General features: G+C 33.1%; 1 protein-coding gene across 1 annotated transcript; it reads left to right on the forward strand.

The window, feature by feature from the left end:
* Positions 1–2,656: 2,656 nt before the first annotated feature.
* LOC120071474 (auxin-binding protein ABP19a-like) lies at positions 2,657–4,228 on the forward strand. The gene is made up of 2 exons (XM_039023785.2): positions 2,657–2,878; positions 3,479–4,228. The coding sequence occupies exons 1-2, from the start codon at positions 2,686–2,688 to the stop codon at positions 3,931–3,933; spliced, it is 648 nt and encodes a 215-aa protein (XP_038879713.1). The 5' UTR covers positions 2,657–2,685; the 3' UTR covers positions 3,934–4,228.
* The last annotated feature ends 16,863 nt before the right edge of the window (positions 4,229–21,091 follow it).

Here is a 21,091-nt window from a genome sequence, read left to right on the forward strand (position 1 = left end):
GTATATTTTAGCTTGCATACATAAATCAAATACATGCCCTTAGCAAATTCAACCTGAGTTGTGTTTGTACTAAAAAAAAAACTATAACAAGACATAAATACACATATTGAAAGCTATATTTATCTATCTTTAAAACAATTCTTTTAGTAATATCATTACAACAATTAATGGTAGGAGAAAAGAAATACAAATACTAATGTTTAATTATCTTATTAAAAGTTTGGGATTAAAAATATATTAGAAAGCATAAATAAAAAAAAAAGTTCAAGATTAAAAAATAGAATATAAAAAAATCATCAAAGCTTTAGTTCGATTCGATTAATACGAATTTATATATATTGTCATATTATAGACACTAATCTCAAAGTTAGAGAAACATTTTGTTGCATCTCAAGTTGTACTCATATTTATGTAGCTTATCCAAGTGTTCAATTACAAATTGTCGTGTGGTAATTTTTTTTACTTTGATATTTTTTCCTTTGTGATTGAAAGGGATGCATGGACGTCAGGTTGCACACAAATATTACTCCTCAAAGATAGAGTTGTGAACAATCAACACCCAATTTATCACTACTAAAAAATAGCTAGGGAAGTAAGAAATTACGTTATATATTGGGTCTGGTCTACCATACAAACATAGAGTTTCATCTCAAATCCAATTAATCATGAGAAGAATAACTCATATATCTTATAAAGATCGTGAGAGTCATCAACAATAATGTCCCCTCAAGATGCATGATGCCTCTTCAGGTTTATCATTCTTGGATTAGGTTCCAAATTTCGACCAAATATCTATATTGGGAGTTTATAGGTTCTGTTACGAAATTGATAAGTAAAGAATATAAAAAACGTAGAAGAATAGATAATTGATATACAAATTTATATGGTTCACTAACTGTATGTTAGCTATGTCTAGGGGGTAAAGAGAGTATAATTTAATTAGAGAGAATATTACAGAATACAAAATAATGGTTCTTCAGAGTTAAATAATTCATATAGTACGCTTCTCTAAATCTTAAGATCATAGTCGTACCTAAGTCACAAATAATTAAATATACCAAATACAAATTCAACTTAGGTTTCGAGAGCGTTGACCCCGAACCCCCATCAAGGCACGTCGTCCCTGGACCTCTGTACTAAGTCATTCGGAACGCCAGATAACAAATTTGAAATATTCTACTAGGTTATAATATATAATAGATAAGATAACTATGTATCTTATACAGAGAGAATTATTTTGGTAAATATTTATGTGAGGACGGAAGATAAGTCATCCAAATCTAAGCACATCCAAAGGAAGGCAGTAAAAGAAAGTAACCCACAAGATAGGGAACCTTTCTCCTCCACACAAAGCTCTGCATGACTTCAAATTCAAAGAAGATAATAGGCTCCTCCAAATATGCAGAGCTAGCTGTTATATTGTCTTCTTTTGCCCTTCCATTATTCTATCCCCTTACATCCTCATGTGACTATGAAATGGACCCACTTTGGATTTTTTTTCCTTTTTTTATGAGCCAAACAACTATTTTCAATTCAAAAAAATATTCATATTTACGTTTCCACGAGAGTGTATAATTCGAAAGGGTAGTTTTACATTAATAGATGTATGCGAGGAAATCTCGTATTCATATTAAGAAGTATCCATATTCATAAAATAGCACTATATAGTAAGTTATAAGGTTTTGATACATCACCAATTACAATAAACTCATGCATATGAAGATATATTGAAATGAAATTGATCCTATAGTAAATTAAATATACTAAGGATTAGTTTGGGGTTGTTGTAGCTTTTAAGATAATTGTTGGAAAATGTGTGTTTCTACGAAAATCAACTATAAAATATTGTAAGTTAGTATTTAGTAAATTTTTAACTTTAAACTTGAAAAAGTATGTTATAGTGTTTGGTAAATAATGTTAAGTTGTAATTAACGTTAACGATTAAATAGACCCGCTATAAAAACTTGGATAGTTTTTCTTTCTTGTTAAATAATGTTAGGGAAGTTGTTGATCCTACGAGAATCTACTTTTAAAAGTTTGTAGGGAATATGTTAATTAAGAAAGTGATTCTAACCAATTTAATTATTTCGAATCAATCTTACCAAAGCGATTAAGATTGTTGCATAATCACTTTTAACCGTCTCAAAAGCATTATCTCAAACACATCCTGATTCTTACCAATTAATCACATATTATACAAATTTAATAAGATCTTTTTTCTCTTAAGTACTCATTCTCTTTTGTGGTTTATTTATTGAATTTGATAATCATCAAAGCTGAACATTCTTTGAAAATTTTACTTAATTGTCTGAAATATTTCTTGAATGCAATAAATGTTTGGGGTTCTTCCTGGTAGTAAAAAAAAAGAAAAAAAAAAAAAAAAAGGAGGAGATATTTTGGGTAAGATATTTTTCCCCTTTTTAAGTGATTTTGACACCATACAAAAAGAAACTTTTTGTTGTCTTTTCAATGGAAAATCAGAGGCATTCACATGCTTCACAGCTCAAATTTTTGTCCAAATATTACCACGCCCTTTCAACTTCAAGTAATGGCACAAAATGCTGCATGGGAATGGGATGCGCTATTACCATTGTTATCCTTTTACATACCTCCCTTTACTTCTATATAAATGGCCTCTCAAACCCTACTTTGCTTCAAGTAGACACATATCGATTATTGTTATCTATGGCTAAGAAGATGATGGTTCTTCCTCTTTTCTTCGCCTTCTCCGTCCTTGCAGCTTCCTTTTCCGATGCTCTTGTCCAAGACTTCTGTGTCGCTGACCTCAAATCCGCTGATACCCCTGCTGGATACCCGTGCAAGAAGGTATCCCTTGTCACGGAAAAAGACTTTGCTTATTCGGGCCTTGGTGTTGCTGGTAAATGTTAAACTACATTCATTAGATTTGAATTGATATAGGTTATATAATACTTGATACTTTATTCATATTCTAACCGTTCTTCTATTTTCATTAGTCATGAGATTGAAAATTTACGTATGAACAAGTAAGTGGCATTAAATGTAACGTATTTGAGAATGATTATGAAATAAGTTATTATTTTTTTAAAAAAATTCAAAAGTGTTTTAGTAACAACTTCAAAGCCTCCTAAAATGTACTTTTCAAATGATTTCTAAACAAGCAATGGGCTAAAATTGCTTTTGTGCCTTTTGTAAAATGTCCTTTTTAAGATCTCTTCCCAAACTGCTAAATATGACAATTGTGTAAGGGAGAGAAGCTAAAGATAAAAAATATTTTAAAAAAATAAAAATCTACTGTGTCAGACATTTTTTTTTTAAGTTGGATTATTTTTTTTTTCTACTATGAAAAGAAAACAAAATGTATAGATTAGGTGAATCTAAGTTACACCTAATCATTATCCACAATTCCAACTCAAGCACTTTAAACTATTATTTATCTCAAAATTTAAGTTAATAAATAAGATATACTTTTTAAATCATTTATTCATATTTTTAACAGGTAACACTTCAAATATCATCAAGGCTGCAGTGACTCCCGCCTTTACTGCCCAATTTCCCGGTGTCAATGGCCTTGGAATCTCGCTAGCCCGCCTCGACCTAGCAGTCGGTGGTGTGATACCAATGCACACCCACCCTGCTGCCTCTGAAGTTCTGCTTGTGGTCGAAGGCACGATCTGTGCCGGGTTTGTTTCGTCGGCAAATACCGTGTACTTCAAGACATTGTACAAAGGTGACATTATGGTATTCCCTCAAGGGCTGCTACATTTCCAGATCAACTCTGGCAAAACCACTGCTCTTGGGTTTGTCAGCTTTAGTAGCCCTAACCCAGGGCTGCAAATTTTGGACTATGCCTTGTTTGGCAACGAGTTGCCAACCGACATCGTCGCAAAGACAACGTTCTTGGACCCCGTTACGATCAAGAAGTTGAAGGGTGTTTTGGGTGGAAGTGGCTGAGAGATTGAACATTGTTGAATTGGATGGAGAAAATTCTCGCAAACAGATTGATTTTTATTAAAGTTCTTTATTATCAGTTGTTAATGTATGTTTGTTTGTGTTTTGGGCTATGTTGTGTTGTAGTTTCTTCCTTTTCATGGGGTTTTGGAAGGTTAATTGTGCACACAATCATCGTATCATGTGTGTGGTGGTTGTATGATATGTAACGTAGCTTTTAAGGTTGTTATATTATCCATTCACCATGTGTTTTTTACCCTAATTTAGAATAAAAGAAATAATAACTTTGTTTCCTTGACTTTCAAATGTGTCTCATTTTGAACTCTTAAATTATTAAAATATCTATATATTTTAGGCTTTGAACTTTAAGAATATACAATCATTTTATATATGATTTTGTGACTTAATGTTTGTTTTAATTACCTAAAAATCATCTTGAGTTATGTTGTTTAATTGTAGACATGTTTATGTACTATCAACTAGCTCAATTGATTAAATCATACATTTTTTGACCTAGAAGTTAGAAGTTTGAATCATCCATTTCACCGGTTGATGAGTCAATTTTTAAATATTTGTCTCTAAAAAAAAAGAAAAACTAAACATTTTTTTTAAAAAAATGGCATGCTCAAGTTAATATTTACCCTTGTATATCTTTACAATACCTAATTTAACACTCAACTTAAAACTCACACATCTACTACTTTAAAAGTACTTAAATGTATGATCGGTATAACAACCATAGAGAAATGAATAGAATTTAATCAAACTAATTAAAAAAATTTACTACCATAGGTCATATTAAAAAAATTAACAAACTTTTCGCTAACAAATAATTTAAACAATAAATCCATGCAAATAAATTCAACCCAAAATAGTCAAGTAATCAAAACTAACACTTTTAAGCACCCAATTTGATTTCAATAGAAAGATTGGTATGAGATATATAAAGATCAATTCAACCCACCTAAATAAACATTAAGCAATTAATTTAAAGAACAAATATTACAATTAATTTCATGCAATAAAATATAACAAATTAATTACAAAATTAAAGTAGGAGAGAGATAGAGAAATTAACACAAGAAATTTTATAGTGGTTCGGACAACCAGCCTACATCCACTTCCCAAGTTTCTCTTGGATATGTCATTACAAACTTTACTCTTTCCACAACTTGGAGTTGAACTGCTACAACGTTCTTTTTTCGGGTGTAAGAACAAACCTGATCCTTTCCACGGTTGAGGATCAAACTATTACAATAGTCTTGTTATGGGTTCAAGAGTAACCCTTTACAATAGATTTAGAAATGAAGAACAATATGAGAAAATTTTTCTAAAAGAGTTGATTTACAAATTATAGTTCTCAACAAATTAATCCTCACAATACAATAAATCTCTCAAGAATCAGATGAAAAGAAAAAATGAGAGCTTTGAGAGAATAACAATTGTAGTTTTGAAGATTGTAAAAATATGTAATTGTTACTATGATTTGGAGAAGAATATGAGTTTAAATAGAGATGAAAAATTGTTGGAAACCACATTTTATTTGGGTCCTTGGATATTGGAAAAGAAAATTGAATGATGAAGATTTAAACCTAATTAGTCATTAGACATATATATATATATATAATTAAAATAAAAGTTCATAATTTGTCTAACTAGTCATTAGACACACATAAAATAATATTATATTCATTTGCTTTCTAAATTCATTTTCATTTTAAACAACTTCAAAAAACAAAAGCTCACCATGTATCATTCATGTTCCAAGTGACACCTTTCAATTGGTTTACTTTGATTAAAAATAATATATATGTCATGTCATCAGCTTGGAATTTTTCCGTTAAACTTATTTCACATGTATTTTCTTTGTTTGAACTCCGATTTAGGCAATTCAAATTGTGTTGGAATCATTATTCCGAGTTCTACACAATAAATACTTCAAAACACTCAACTTTTCAATAAATAAAAACAAATTTGTTATCATCAAAATATAAATTAATTAATTAATTTGAGTTTAAGGAAAAAAAAACTACATTAAAAATCAAAATTAAATTTATTTATCTCTCTCATCTTTCTGTCACAAATAATTAAAAGTCACAACTCCTATCGTTAAATCAATATCCCCTTCTCCACCCCCTGTAAATCACATAAGGGAATGGTTCTTTCCCTTTATTTATATGTTTAAGGGAATATACGTTTTTTTTAAAAAAAAAAAAAAAAAGGGTTTTTTAGAAAAACTAACTAATTAAAACTTACCTATCATTTCTTAAAAATTAAACCCCACTCAGAAGATAGTAAACTCACGTATTAATATAAATAACCTCAACATGATACTTCCACAAACTTTTGATATACTTCCACAAACTGTTGATATTTAAGTTCATAATTATGCATAAGACTTTTCATTTCCTCTGGACTTTTGATCTTCTTCAAGTTCATAACTATTCATAGGTTTTTCATTTCCTCGCACTATATGAATATAAGCATGGGTATTTCTATGTCCCAAGTGTAAAAACGGATGCGAGAGTGTTGTTACACCATGGAGAAACCACTATCCTCAAAGCAATTATGGTGTAACCTCAGTATCAATCGTTGTACTGGTTGTGCCCAAGGTTAACACATCATCCAAATTCAAGTGTGCACTCGTTAGAAGATGGATTGGAATTAAGCAAAAAAACGATGCTCAGAATAGAATGGAACTGAAAACAGGTAGAAGAGAGTGCAAAAACAATATTGGAAAACTTGATTTTTCATATCAGTGTTTCTGGGTTCTTAAAGAAGAAGCTTATCAAAAAGGCTAGGGTTGAACAACCACACTGGGAAGAAATAGTCACAAACAGGAAGAAACAATCAAAAACAATAAATCATAAACGGGAAGAACGGTCACAAATGGAAAAAAAACATTTAATTTTTAGGTTGGAAAAAATTAAAGGAATGAGTAATAAAAAGTTCTCTTTTTCGCATAAGTACAATAACCCAAACCCGCTCGTTCAACTGAATAGACAACGGCATGCACGTGTGGTGAAAGGGTTATACTTCCATCACCACCACATTTTGGAGTTACGTCTAGCATGCCTTGGTATTTATACCTTTAAAGCAATGTTTAATTCTCCAATGTAGGATTCTTTTTACTTTTACTATGGGCCTAAGCCCAAAAGTCATTTCCAACAATTCCCTACAAATGATTGTTATAGAAAAATTAAAATAAAACAAATTATTTGAAGAAAATGTTTTGGGCAAAGATAGGAGATCAAACTTAAACACCAATATCTAGTAATATGAATTGATGCATAGTCAAGTGAGGCAATAACTTCATTAGAGAAAGTGAGTTACCTCTTGAACTTTCCATAACACTAATTGAGACCCCCACAACACATTTTACTCTAAGTACTTTTCCTTGATTCTACGATATAGAGTGTGCTAATTAAGGTCATGCACGTAAACCTTGGTTCACTGTGAAAGCTCTAGAAAGAGACCTTTAAACTCTTTCATAGAAGGCAGTCATACCTTCACTATCAAGTCAAATGCTTCATCAAGTCTATTATAAACAAACCACTCAAAACTGAGCTATGAAGACTTTGTCATCTAGTCCGTACCAGAACCAACTTCATCAAGTATATCAGAGACAAACCACTCAGATACTGAGCTATGAAGATTTCAACATTATCCATCAAGTCCATATCAGGACCACCCAAAGAAAAGGCTATGAATCATTTCAAGGTTTAAGTTTTATCCATCAAGTTTGTACTATGACCACCCAAATAGAAGAACATGGATTATCAAGTCTATCGCAATATACCTCCCAAAAAGAAAAAGACTTGGACCATCAAGTCTATTGTAATAAACCCCCAAAAAATAAAAAGACTATGGGTCATCAAGTCTATTGCAATAGACCACCCAGATAGTGAACTATGGACCACTATAAGGGTTTAAGCTCCATGTTCACTAAGGATTCTAAAATTATTTTTCTTATTAGTCCTTAGGTATGAGGGTCAGCCAGATTCCTCACAAACCTCACAAATTCCAAAGAAATAACTCCTTCTTTTAACAACTATTTCATAGCTTCATGTCTAAGACAGATATGACTCATTTCCATTATATACATTATTCTTGACAATTCCTATGAAAGCTTGTGAATCACAATGTACCAAAATCGATACTGATGCACTCCATAATGGTACATCTCCTAGTAGACTTCTAAGCTACTCAACCTCTTGTCCAGCTAATTCTAGAGCAATAAATTCAGATTTCATGGTGGATCTTGCTATGCACATCTATTTTGTAGACTTCCACGATATAGCTCCTCCATCGAATAGGAATACATATCCACCAGTAGAATTGACCTCGTCATTATCAATTATCCAATTTGCATCACAATAACCTTCAACCCAGCAGGGAATTTATTGAAATACAAACAATAGTCGATTGTGCCATTAAGATATCTCAACAAACGACGAAAGCACCCCAATGATATTTATTAGAATTATGTGTATATCTACGCAATCTACTCACAACGTATGCAATATCAGATCTAGTATCATTAGAAACATAATACTACTTATGATCTTTCCATATTCAGATTGAGACATACTAACTCCTTACTTTTCTTAAGGCTTATCCTAGCATCCTAAGGTGTTCTTACAGGAGGACCATCAAAGCAGCCAAATCTCTTTAATAATTTTTCAATGTAGTATGAATGACACGGAGAAAAACCATTTTCTGCTTTCTTTATTTTAACACCAAGTATTACGTCAATTTTCCCCAGGTCTTTCATTTTAAAATGTGACGATGATAACAACTTGGTATTCTTTATTACCTCTATGTTTGTTCCAAAGATGAGCATATAACCAACATAGAAGCATACAATCACACACTCTACTTCAAACAATTTCGAATAAACACTCTTATCTGAGGAATTCACTTTAAACACATTATTTTTATTAAAGTATTGTTGAATTTTTCATACCATTGTTTGGGAGCTTTCTTAAGACCATAAAGAGACTTTTTAAGTTTACATATTTTATTTTCCTAGCCAACAATTGTAAAGCCTTCAGATTATATCATATAAATTTCTTCTTCTAGATCATCATTAAGAAAAGCAGATTTGACATCTATTTGATGAATTAAAAGTCCATGGATGGCAGCTAGTACAATCAAGGCTCTAATTGTAGTTATTTCTGTTATCGAGGAATATGTGTCGAAGTGGTAAATACCTTGTTTTTGTGTATACCCTACTACTACTAACCTAGCCTTGTATCTTTCAATTGAACAATATGGTCTTATTTTCTTCATGAAATTCTATTTTCACTTAATAGGCTTACTTCCTTTAGGAAGATCCACTAAGTCCCAAGTTCGGTTCATGGTTAGATAATCTAGTTCATTATTGATGTTTTCCTTCCATAAGCTAGAGTCTAAGAACTTGAGGCTTTTTGGTAATCTAAGAACTTAAGGCTTCTTAGTATGTTATAGGATCCTCATTTATTAGATATATACATGCAAATTGTCAGTCAATATCATCTGGCCTTTCAACTAAAAAAGTAATCAAGAAATCAAGACCAAAATTTTTCTCGATTCTCTGTATTTTACTTCTTCCAAGTTCAATTTCATGCATTCTATTATAGGTTCTAACGTCTTCTGTTTCAAGCATACTTATAACGCCCGGATCCTTACACATTATGATCCGACCGCTACGACATGCATACTTAGACTTTTCTATCATGAGATGAGTTTTTGTGAAAATTTCAAAGAACATATCTAAATTTTATTAATTAGATAGAAAAACTATATGAAAAGTTTATTTATCAAAATACCAGGATCCATAAAACATTAGCATGGTGGTACAAAATGCATATGCCTATAATAGTGAGTTTGATGGTTGGCCATTTGAGCGACATCCAATTCTGCCATCTACGTTGTGTCCTTACCTACAAAGTCTGTAAAAATATAGGATGAGTATATAATATACCCAGTAAGTAGTTTTCACGTAGGGTAGTGACCAAATGCACAATCACAAGCAACATGTCATGAAAATATATGGTTGAGACCGAAAACGTATAATAACATGTGGTGGTCGGTTATGCTTCCAACATAAATCTCTCCGCCCTAATAGGAAGATGAGGACCTAAGCGAAAACTAACTCATCTGATGATTAGCAGGTCATGCAGTCAGTAGGGCTAAAGTTGCATCCAACATCAATCATTAGCATAAACATAATATTGGACTAGAGGGGTGCAACCATACATACCCTGCTAGTCTCTAGCGTAAACATAACGTAAGATTAGGCTTGGAGGGGTGCAACCATACATGCCCTACCAGCCCTGGAAGCATAAATTTCTCCGCCCTGATAGGAAGATGAGGACTTAAGCGGAAACTAACCCATCTGATGATTAGCAGGCCATGCAGTCAATAGGGCCAGAGTCGTATCCAACATCAACCATTAACATAAACGCAAGATTAGACTGGAAGCATAACTTACACCTAATTAAAACTTGATTTTAACGTAATCATGAACAAACATAATGCATGGGGTCCCTTGTAGAGAAAAGTGTTCTAAACATGTAATGCAATATAACAATTAACATAATCATGCAACATAATAAACACTACCATAGAACATTTAAAGAGAGGGTGAGATAAACTATTTACTGTGATCTAGTTATTTCTTATTATTCTTTATGATTTGATCAGTAGAGCTTTCCCTTTTTAAACTAGAAGGAAATTTGGGTAGAAATTTGGGCAGCACCTTACCCGAGCTTTTCTCTTTTAACCTCACAAAACTTCCTCACTTACACTTACTATTTCACACGATTTTTTTTTTATTGAGATTTGTTTGAGAATGGGTTAAATCTTCAGGAAAATGGTCTTATTTATAATAGTTTTGAGCTCTTCTCAGTGTGACAAATCATCGTACAGGTGGCTTCTTTAAAATTACTTAGGGTTTAAGGACTCCTCTCAATAAGACACCTAATCTTGGCTAACGTTTTCCCTTACATCATCATTCTTTGTTTGTATTCAATTTTAGGATTTTTCTATATATAATCTATAAGATCGTGGCCAAATTCAACGCATAATCCACGCTTCTGTCCAAATCTCGCTCTCTTTGTTCTCAGAATCTCGCTCTCTCCAGCTTTCTCGCTGGTTTGGCTCTCGCTGTCGCTATCGTTGATCGTGGTCTCGCTCTCGCTGGTCTCGCTCCCGCTCTTGCTCTCTCTTCTGCTCTCACTCCTGCTCTCTCTCACTGTCTCTCCAATCTCGCTAGTTTTCACGCGTGGTTGCCTTCACTGCTTGTGGATTCCACTTCCTCTTTTTAACTCTTTCAAATTTTAAGAGTATATGGGCAATTAATTCACCTCCAATTCTTCCAATGAGCAGTGCCCAAAAAAAAGTTATCTACTGCCCGTTGTCTCCTGAATTAGCTAGCGTCCAACTTCTAATTAATCCTCCCTGATTCTGCTCCCTTATTTATTATTTTTGGATAATGAATAAATTTCCTATTTTTTCCCTTCTAAATTTTCCCTTTAAATAAAATTTTGTCTTGCTTAATATTTGACATTTAATTTCCTGTATGCGTACAAATCTGGGTTGTTACAATACTACTAGTAGCTTTATCATTTTTAGTTTCATGCATATTATTAAATGGAGAATGCATTGAATTAGATACATTATCACAACTAGATGATCTATCTAATTCATATTTTACCTTTTTTTATTGGAAATATATATTCAAGGAATTTGGCATCCCTATATTCACAAATGGATCTATCATTCAAGCACATAAATTTATATGCAACACTATTTTGAGCATAGCCAATAAACAAACAATCGAAAGGTTTAGATCCTACCATAGGTTTTTTAAAAGTAGGATATGCTACATTAGCCAAACATCTCTTCACCCTTCGGTAATTGAGATTAGGTGCATAACCTCTCCAAAGTTTGCAAGTTGTCTTATCCATTTTTTTCAAGGTATCCTATTTAGAATATAGGTAGAAAGCACAGCTTTCCCCCACATATTATTAACCAGTCCAGAACTAAACAATATAGTATTCATCATTTCCTTAAAAGTTCTATTTTTACGTTGTTCATTTTTTTGTGGTGAATTAAGATGCAGTAAATTCATGAGTAATGTCATTTGATTCACAAAATTTTTTAAGAGAGTTATCATTGTATTCACCATCTCTATATGTTTTTAACCTTTTAATCTTCTTATCTAACTGATTTTCTACTTCTGTTTTGTATTTCAAAAACATATTACCAATTTCATCTTTGGATATTAAAACATAGATTTTAGTATATCTACACAAATCATCAACAAAAGATATGTAGTAATTTTTCCCGCCTCTACTTGTGGTGATTTCTAAATTAGCTAAATCAAAATGAATCAATTCAAGTAATTCTGTACTTCTGTAAGTAACAGGTTTAAAAGGTTTCTTGTTAAACTTTCCTTCCATACAAATAGAACATTTATGCTAGTCACGTGTTTCAAATGCATTTTAGATCCTTCCTATCCAAAGGAAGAACCCAAATTGATGTGTACAAGGAAGAAATCACTATGCAAGTTAATGGCCAAAAGATGAAGTTTAACATTCTTAAAGTGATAGAATATCTTGATGAAATCAATGCATACGAAATGGTTGACTTGGAAAAGGTTTGGCTTTATAGGCTGGAATTTAAAATCAAAGAAGAAATGGAATTGAAGGACAAGCTGAACTCAATATTTGAATTTTGTTATGTGATAAAAGAGATACAAAGGGATTTTAAGCCCTTGGGTTTAGAAGATCGAGAAGGCAAAATCAAGCCTTCACTCGAACAATCGCCAGTTTTAGAATTGAAAGCACTCCCTGGCCACTTGAAATATGCGTTCCTTGGTAAGAATGATACTTTACTTGTCATTATTTCAGCAACACTCTCAGAAAAGAAGTAAGATGCTCTCTTGAAGGTTCTGAATAAATACATTAAAGCGATAGGGTGGACCCTAGTTGATATCAAGGGAATTAGTCCATCCTATTGCATACATAAAACCAGACGAAATTAGGTTCTGTTGAACACCAGCGCAAACTCAACCCTGTGATGAATGAAGTTTTCAAGAAGGAAATTATTAAATGGTTGGATGCAAGAATTATTTTTGCTATTTCAGATAGCATGTCTCGTGCAATGCATCCCAAGAAAGGCAGAATAACTGAAGTTCCCAACCAAAACAACAAACTAATTCCGATGTGTACGGTTATAGATTGGAGAATATGTACGGACTATAGGACGTTCAACACAGCTACTAAGAAGGATCACTTTCCTTTGCCATTTATTGATCAGATGTTGGATAGATTACTAGGGAACGACTTATTTTTCTTCCTAGATAGCTATGCAGGGTATAACCAAATCATGATCACACCCGAAGACCAAGAAAAAACAACTTTCACCTGCCCTTGTGGGACATTCTCTTTCCGACACATGCCTTTCAGGCTATGTAATGTGTAACACCCCGTATTTTTTTATTAATGTAATTTTAGTAATTTTTATTATTTGAGGGCATTCCTGCCGCCTTCAGCCCATTGCCCAGCCGCCCATTCTCCTCAACCGTTTATCCAGACTGCTGCTCACCGCTAATCTCGACTAGTCGGCCAGCCGCTCGTCCACTGTCGCTCACCCCTCCACGCGTCGATCTCGCCTAGCCGGACAGAGTACTCTTGGATTTGGGTAAGATCTTTTTCTATTGGGTCAGGTTTCTTGAAGGATTTCTTTGGATGCCTATTAAGTTGGAATGAAAGTTAAATTAGTCGCATTATTTTTAATTTTAGATTTGAGCTTGGGAAATTACAGAAGCGACTGTCCAGTGGATCCGAAATTGTTCGGCAAGAGTTTTGGTAAGAGTTGTGGTCCTTGTAGTTGGTTTGTGGGCACATTTTGTTTACTGAATTAAATGTTGACTTAACCATTGTATCTTTAAGGTTCCAAGTCGTTGTCCATTGGGATTTAAAATCTATTAGGAGGAGATTTTGGAGTCGAAATCTTGGAAGTGGTTGTTGATCAAGTTTCTTTGGGTATTTTGGATTTGGGTCTGAGGTTTCGTAGTTATTGTTGGACTGAAATTTAATGGTTGTATTCGTATGTTAGGGTCGTCCCTTCAAACCGCTATCATCATTTGGTTGTCTGATTTTATCTATGGATTTTCGATTAAGGTAAGTAATCTTACTACTGGAACTGTCCACGGGCCAAACAATAGATATATGCTAACATGATAGATGAATATTAGGACAGAATGATAGCATGATAAACGGATAGGATAGTATGACCAATGTATGTTCTTGTATGAGAATCTGAAACATTTATTTGTGCACGTAGATACTTGCATGCTAGTAAGAGATGATATTTGATTCACTGAGGTTATATTTGACATGAGGATATTGAGGCGTATATGCATGTTGTATAATTATAATGTTGAGGTGTATATGTATGTTATAGAACCATATTGTGATAATTGTGATGTTGAGACTGTGATAGTGTCTTTATTGATTAGTTAGATGCCTACTAGATATTGTGTTTCCTTCGAGATTCACCAGATTGTGTTTCCTTCGGGATTCACTAGATTGTGTTTCCTTCGGGATTCACCAGAGATTTTGTTTCCTTCGGGATTCACCAAGGGTTATATTTCCTTCGAGATTCACCAAGGGTTATGTTTCCTTCTGGATTCACTAGGGGTTGTGTTTCTTTCGGGATTTACTAGAGGTAGCGGGCATACTTAAATACAATAGGATAAAAATCAGTTTTTCATGTATGTATGTGTCCTATGAGGACTAGAGTAGTTTATATGTTCCACCAGAGGTAGGTATCTAAAGGACATAGATGCCTAGCCTTACTCTAGTAGTGGGGTTACTTACTGAATATTTTATACTCATTCTTTCCCATGTTGTTGTTTCAGGTAAAGGTAGAGATGCACTGGTAATTGACAAGTGAAATTCGTGATCGAGCCACTGGGACCAGTTTTATGCTTCCGCTCATGAGATTTAGATTTCTTTTCATGTTTTTCTTAACTTTCAGTTTTGATGTTTGAAACTTACTATTAAGAATTATTTTCAAACTTATTTATTATCATTTATGATTTATGGGTACCCTATTGTTGTTTTTAATATTTGAATTTAATGAAGAACTTTTGAACTTACCTTATTTATTTAGCATTTATTTCACCATAAAAAGATGTCGTTTTAAGTTCCATGCATGCATGTATTTAGTAACGGCCTAGCTTGAATCCTAGGGGGTCAGGTCGTTACAGAATGCCCCAAACACCTTTTAGAGCTGCATGATGGCCATCTTCTCTAGATGACTTCTTAGTATATGGAAAGACATATGAAATAAGTCTAGAAAATCTTAAGAAGATTTTGAAGAGATGCGAAGACACCAATCTGGTTATAAATTGAGAGGAATTTCATTTCATGGTAATCGAGGGAATTGTGCTTGGACACAAGGTGTCTAAATTCGTGTTGGAAGTTGACAAAGCTAAAATTGAGGCCACAGAAATATTGCCACTGCCTACCAACGTGAAAACACTTTGAAGCTTCCTCAGACGTGTTGGATTCTACTGCAGATTTGTTATGGATTTCTCTGAAATCGAAAGACCGTTGAATTTACTGTTGGCAGTAGATAGATCGTTTGAATTTGATCCTAACTACTCAAGAGAACTTGAAACATTAAAAGAAGCGCTAATCATAGCTCCTATTTTGATCACACCTGGCTCGTCAAAACCATTCGAATTGATATGTGATACGAGTGATTATGCGATAGGGTGCAGCTTTCGCCCAACGCAAGGACAAAGTTCTTCATCCTATGCATATGTGAGCAAAACTCTTGATAGTACATAGGAGAAATACAACAACCGAGAAGGAATTGCTCACAGTGGTGTTCGCTGTGAAAAAATTTAGACCATATTTGTTAGGATCGAAGGTATCATTCATATGGATCATTCAGCCATCAAATATCTTATGACCAAGAAGGACGTGAAGTCGCAATTAATTAGATGGGTATTAATCTTACAAGAATTTGATACTGAAATTATTGATTGCAAGGGATCAGAAAATAAAGTTACAGGTCCTTTGTCATTGCTTGAAAATGTTGAGAGTGATCGCTACCAACCAGAAGTGAATGCTTATTTTCTTGATGAAACAATATTAAATGTTGATGAATTCTTGTTGTTGTATGCCGACATTGTTAATTTTCTAGTTTGCAACCAATTCTCAAAGGAATATTCTTCACAACAAAGAAGAAACTTATGCATAAATTTAAGTTTTACTATTGAGGCAAGCCACATCTTTATAAGAGGCCCAAATCATATCCTAAGCCAATGCATTCCAGAAATTTCCATTCATTGCATCTTATATCAATGTCATGAGTCACCATTCGATGGCCATTTTGGAAGTCAACGCACATTAGCAAAAGTACTTTAGAGTGGGTACTATTGGCCCATATTGTTTAAAGATGCCAGAGACTATGTTATAAAGTGTGACAGTTACCAATACACAGGGAACATTTCTGGACGAAATGAGATGTCGTTGAACGTTATCCCAGAAGTTCAATTGTTTGATGTATGAGGAATTGACTTCATGAGCTCATTCCCGCCCTCAAATAGCCACAACTACATTCTGGTAGCCGTTGATTATGTTTCAAAATAGGTCGAAGCAATTTCATGCACTACAAATGATGCAACATCTGTCTCGAAATTCCTACAGAAAATATTTTCACTTGCTTTGGCACCCTACGTGCCATCATAAGTTACTAAAGAACTCATTTCATCAATCGTATCATCAGCAAGTTTTTGGTTAAATATAATGTTCATCATAAATTCACAATAGCTTACCATCCTCAAACAAATGGTCAAGCTGAGGTGTTCAACTAGGAAATCAAATCAATACCTGAAAAGGTCGTCAATTCAACGCGAAGAGATTCGGCACAAAAGTTGGATGAGGCTCTATGTGCGTATTTCACAACATATAAAATTCACATGGAATGTCCCATATGCACTGGTTTTTGGTAAAGCTTACCATTTGCTTTGGGACTTAAACATAAGGAATTTTGAGCCATCAAGAAGCTCAAGTTTAATATGGAAGCCTCAGGAGAAGCAAGAAAGTTGTAGTTACTATAGCTAGATGAATGGAGATTACAAGCATACAAAAATGCCAATATCTATAAAGAGCGCATGAAGCGTTAGCATGACCAATGCATTAGTAAGAAAACTTTTGAAGTTGGCCAAAAAGTCCTACTATTCAACTCATGTTTGTGTTTGTTTCCAGGTACATTGAAATCACGCTGGTCAAGACCCTTCATTATTAAGAAGATCTACCCTCATGGAGCGGTAAAGCTAATGCATGAAGATGAGGCAAATGCATCCAAAGTTAACAGCCAAAGGATGATGCCATATTTTTTAGGTGACTTTGATCATGAAAAAGTCTCCATCGATCTGGGAAAGCCTGAATAATAACAATTGGAAAGTCCTTAAGAAAGCTGATATCTTTTCAGGTACGCATCATATCATTTTTTTTTGTATCCTTTTATGCTTTTCTTTTATTTCGCTTAAGCTTCGTCTATCGTATAGACAAAATGCTTGATCGTTTAGGTGAAGTACACGATCGTGTAGGAAATAGGTAGTGATCGTCTATATGAACATTTAGTAAATGCTCAGGCACTAAGCGATCATTTAGTAAAACATAAGCAATCGTTTAGAAGAAGCGCACGCATGTAAGAAGTTGTGTAGTAAACTCGAGCTATCGTATAGTCTCTGATTTTACTAAGCGATAAACAGCAAACACTTCATGAGCAATTAACCGTGATCTTTTCGATTATATTTTTACAAAAATGAAAAAAAAATTCATTTTTTTCATCAGTTACGAAAACTGAGTCAAACTTCCCACTAACACAGGTTACGAAGAAAACGCGACACAATTATCTAATAATTGTCAAAATAAAATGATAAATATAATCATATTATATTAATTAACCTATAGTTCAATATCATATATCAACCATAGTGCTTACTCCTCTATTAGATATAAATCATATTTATATCCATTTTCCTCCAATTAATATATCTCATACATAAAGTTAATCATATCATATATAATTAACCAGTTCAATCATATCATATATAATCGAACTCCCTCTTGTCAATTTGAACATTTCAAACTGACCCAAAAACTGATTCTCAACTTGAATCCATTGAGCTACTAAGGGGACCTTATGGACCTATGGTTAAAAGCTCCAACGGTATGTGAATAGCTTACTAAACTCTTTAACCACGAGATCTACCATCTGTTAACTACCAGACATTCCACTAAAGACCGATAGTTAAACTCTTCTTATCACAAATATATTTCTGTGTCCATCGGATATAACCAATCAATACCTATGGTCATTCTAGTGAAGTGAAGTCTCTGTCATGAACGATGTTATATAACGAGACGTTAACACTTTGTGGTCAAGTCTTATACAAACTCTTCCACTCGCATATCCCCACACGAATGATCAGTATCAGACCATCCATAGCAAGTTAAAACATTTGTAACTATTCCACAAAGCGGGCCGCATCCGTAACATTACCAGGATAAGGTTTTCCTCCTATATCCATATACAAACCATTTTGGTTATCTCTTAATACATGATCCACTTGTATGTTACCACATACATGCTTAAGTTACATAATGACAACCAGGGATTTTAGTTTATTGGTTTGTGGTAAAGCAAATAAAACATCCAATGTTCAAAGTCAAGTAGTGAAGAAAATATCATATATTATACATCACAAGTGTTCATACAAACTTTGTTTACAAAGTTTGTTTACAAATTACAGGACATGAGACTTTAGGGTATCATCCCCAACATTTCAAAGATAATCCAATCCGAGTCTCACTTTGTAAGAGAGTAGTAGTTCCATACCTTGGGTGGTTTTTCCCAGAACGTTCTGCTTCTACTACCTGGGAGGAATGAAACATTGAAAAACGTGAGTTAAAAAGTTCAGTGAGTGGCATCTTTTAAATGAAAATAAGTCTTTTTTCAAGGAAAACATTTTGGGGAAACCAATTTTTACACTCCAACAATTATCACACATAAGAATGCAACCCTTTTAACCTGGTAACTGGATATCCCTGGCATGATCATGTATTTCCACGAATATTCCTGTGAATTCTCTATATGAATGATGTAGAAACAATCCCAGTACCCTTATAGCCCATCAAATGTGCACATGTCTTTAAATCTCGTTAGACGTGCTATAGACACACTAACAATTTTTCAGGGTACAATCCCAGTTTCCAATGCAAATCACAACAAGCAAAATAACAAGAACCAATAAAATCCAGAAAAACACATTTCCTGGTCCTGCCAATTTTCAAAACTTTACACATATATATACTAGCATATACATATATAATTCAACATACGAAAATAATTAAAACCACTCACATTCCTCTTGAAGATTTTTCTTAAAATCTTCCTCGAGCAGCTCTTGGTCTGATTTCCCTGAAATTCTACTTCTTTTCAAAGAAATCCTAAATTAGCTCGAAAATTCCTCTATTAAATTAAAATAACCAGTTTACCTACTTCAAAATACCCAAAAATAGGTTTAATACCCAAAAACACAACTTGGAGGTTATTTGGAAAGTTTGTTGGCGTTGCAGTGTGTAGGTGGCATTGATGGGTGTTAGGACTCACATAGGGTGGGTGTGACACGGTGTTGGGTGTGGCACGGTGCTATGCGATTGTGCGCGCGAGGGCTAGACGGTGTGACGCGCATAAGCGTGCATTGGGGCGCTTATCCGCGTGGCCGTGCATGCTAATTGTATCATGATTTAAGAGATAAGCATGACCAAGATTGGTGACGACTTCATGCGAACTATATTCGTTGTGGCAGGCACATCGTAGATGTAGTAGATGGACTAACTATATCAGAGGACTATTTACTCTGGTACGACTCGGTTACAAAAAGAAATATCACACCTCATGACATTTATTATTACTAGTTGAAGAACACGTTCAATGCACGTGAAATCTCATAGTTTTAATTAAAAAATTTAAAATATATGAATCTTTAACATGTAATAAGAATTATATAGCTTTTTCTTTATATTTTCACACACACACACACATATATATATATATATTATATATATATATATATTACTAAAAAAAGTTGTGTTAGTTAATAAATTATCAAATAAATATATATATATATATATATATTATGAATTTTGGTAATGTAATATGGATATTGTAACATTTTTTAATTTTAATGTTTCTCATATATTTATTGTCAAAGTAATCACTCTCATATGTTGCAATTGTTTGAAGAGAAAAAAAAAATAGAATTTCATAAAAAGTTTAAGGAAAAATATGAAGATGAATTTTCCTCTATAGCCCTACTTTAATCTTTAAAAGTTATGTACAAAGAAAAATATATATATATATGCCTAAAATCTTATCAGTTGAATGAAATTTACTCATGTCATAAATAGATATTATTTAAATATTATTTTCATAAAAGATGTTATACATTATAATTAAAATAGTAAAATAAATTTCTTATTTATAAATTATTTTTGACAAAGAAATTCAGTAAACTTGTTTTTCTTCCCACATTATATGAAACCTTATTTTTAAATTTATAATTTTATTTTTTTAAAATATTATCTTTATTCTTATTTTTTTATCATTTTTATTTTCATAAGCCTAATTATAGTTATATCTTAAAACTTTTCAAACAAATTTTTCTTTAAAAATAAAGAGATAATGAGTATAATATAATTGAATCATAGTCAGATTTCGAAATTAAAATTAGAAATGTTGAAGTTAGAAACATGCAAATAGAAGCAATAAAGATCTCAAATACTCTAGTTTCATTAATTAAAGGATTAACCATGCTTGTCCAAAACTGAAAAGAGTTTGATGTACAAACCTTGATATAACTCAAAATTGAAGTTGTCTATGGTTGTATTTGATCACGATACATTCGTAGACTACCGTTAAAGTCTTCCCCATTATTTTTCGACTTTAGAACGGATCGTGGGATCCAAATTGTGATGAAATTTGAAGGGAAAAAGAGTTTTGGAGAGTGAGAGTTTATGGTTTTTTAGTGGTAAAATTCAGCTTCAAACAACCAAAATTTCAACCCAATTCTCAACAATTTTTC

This window comes from Benincasa hispida, chromosome 2 (genome assembly GCF_027475165.1).
Source record: "Benincasa hispida cultivar pf3 chromosome 2, pf3_genome.v1.1, whole genome shotgun sequence".
NCBI classification, from domain to species: Eukaryota; Viridiplantae; Streptophyta; class Magnoliopsida; order Cucurbitales; family Cucurbitaceae; genus Benincasa; species Benincasa hispida.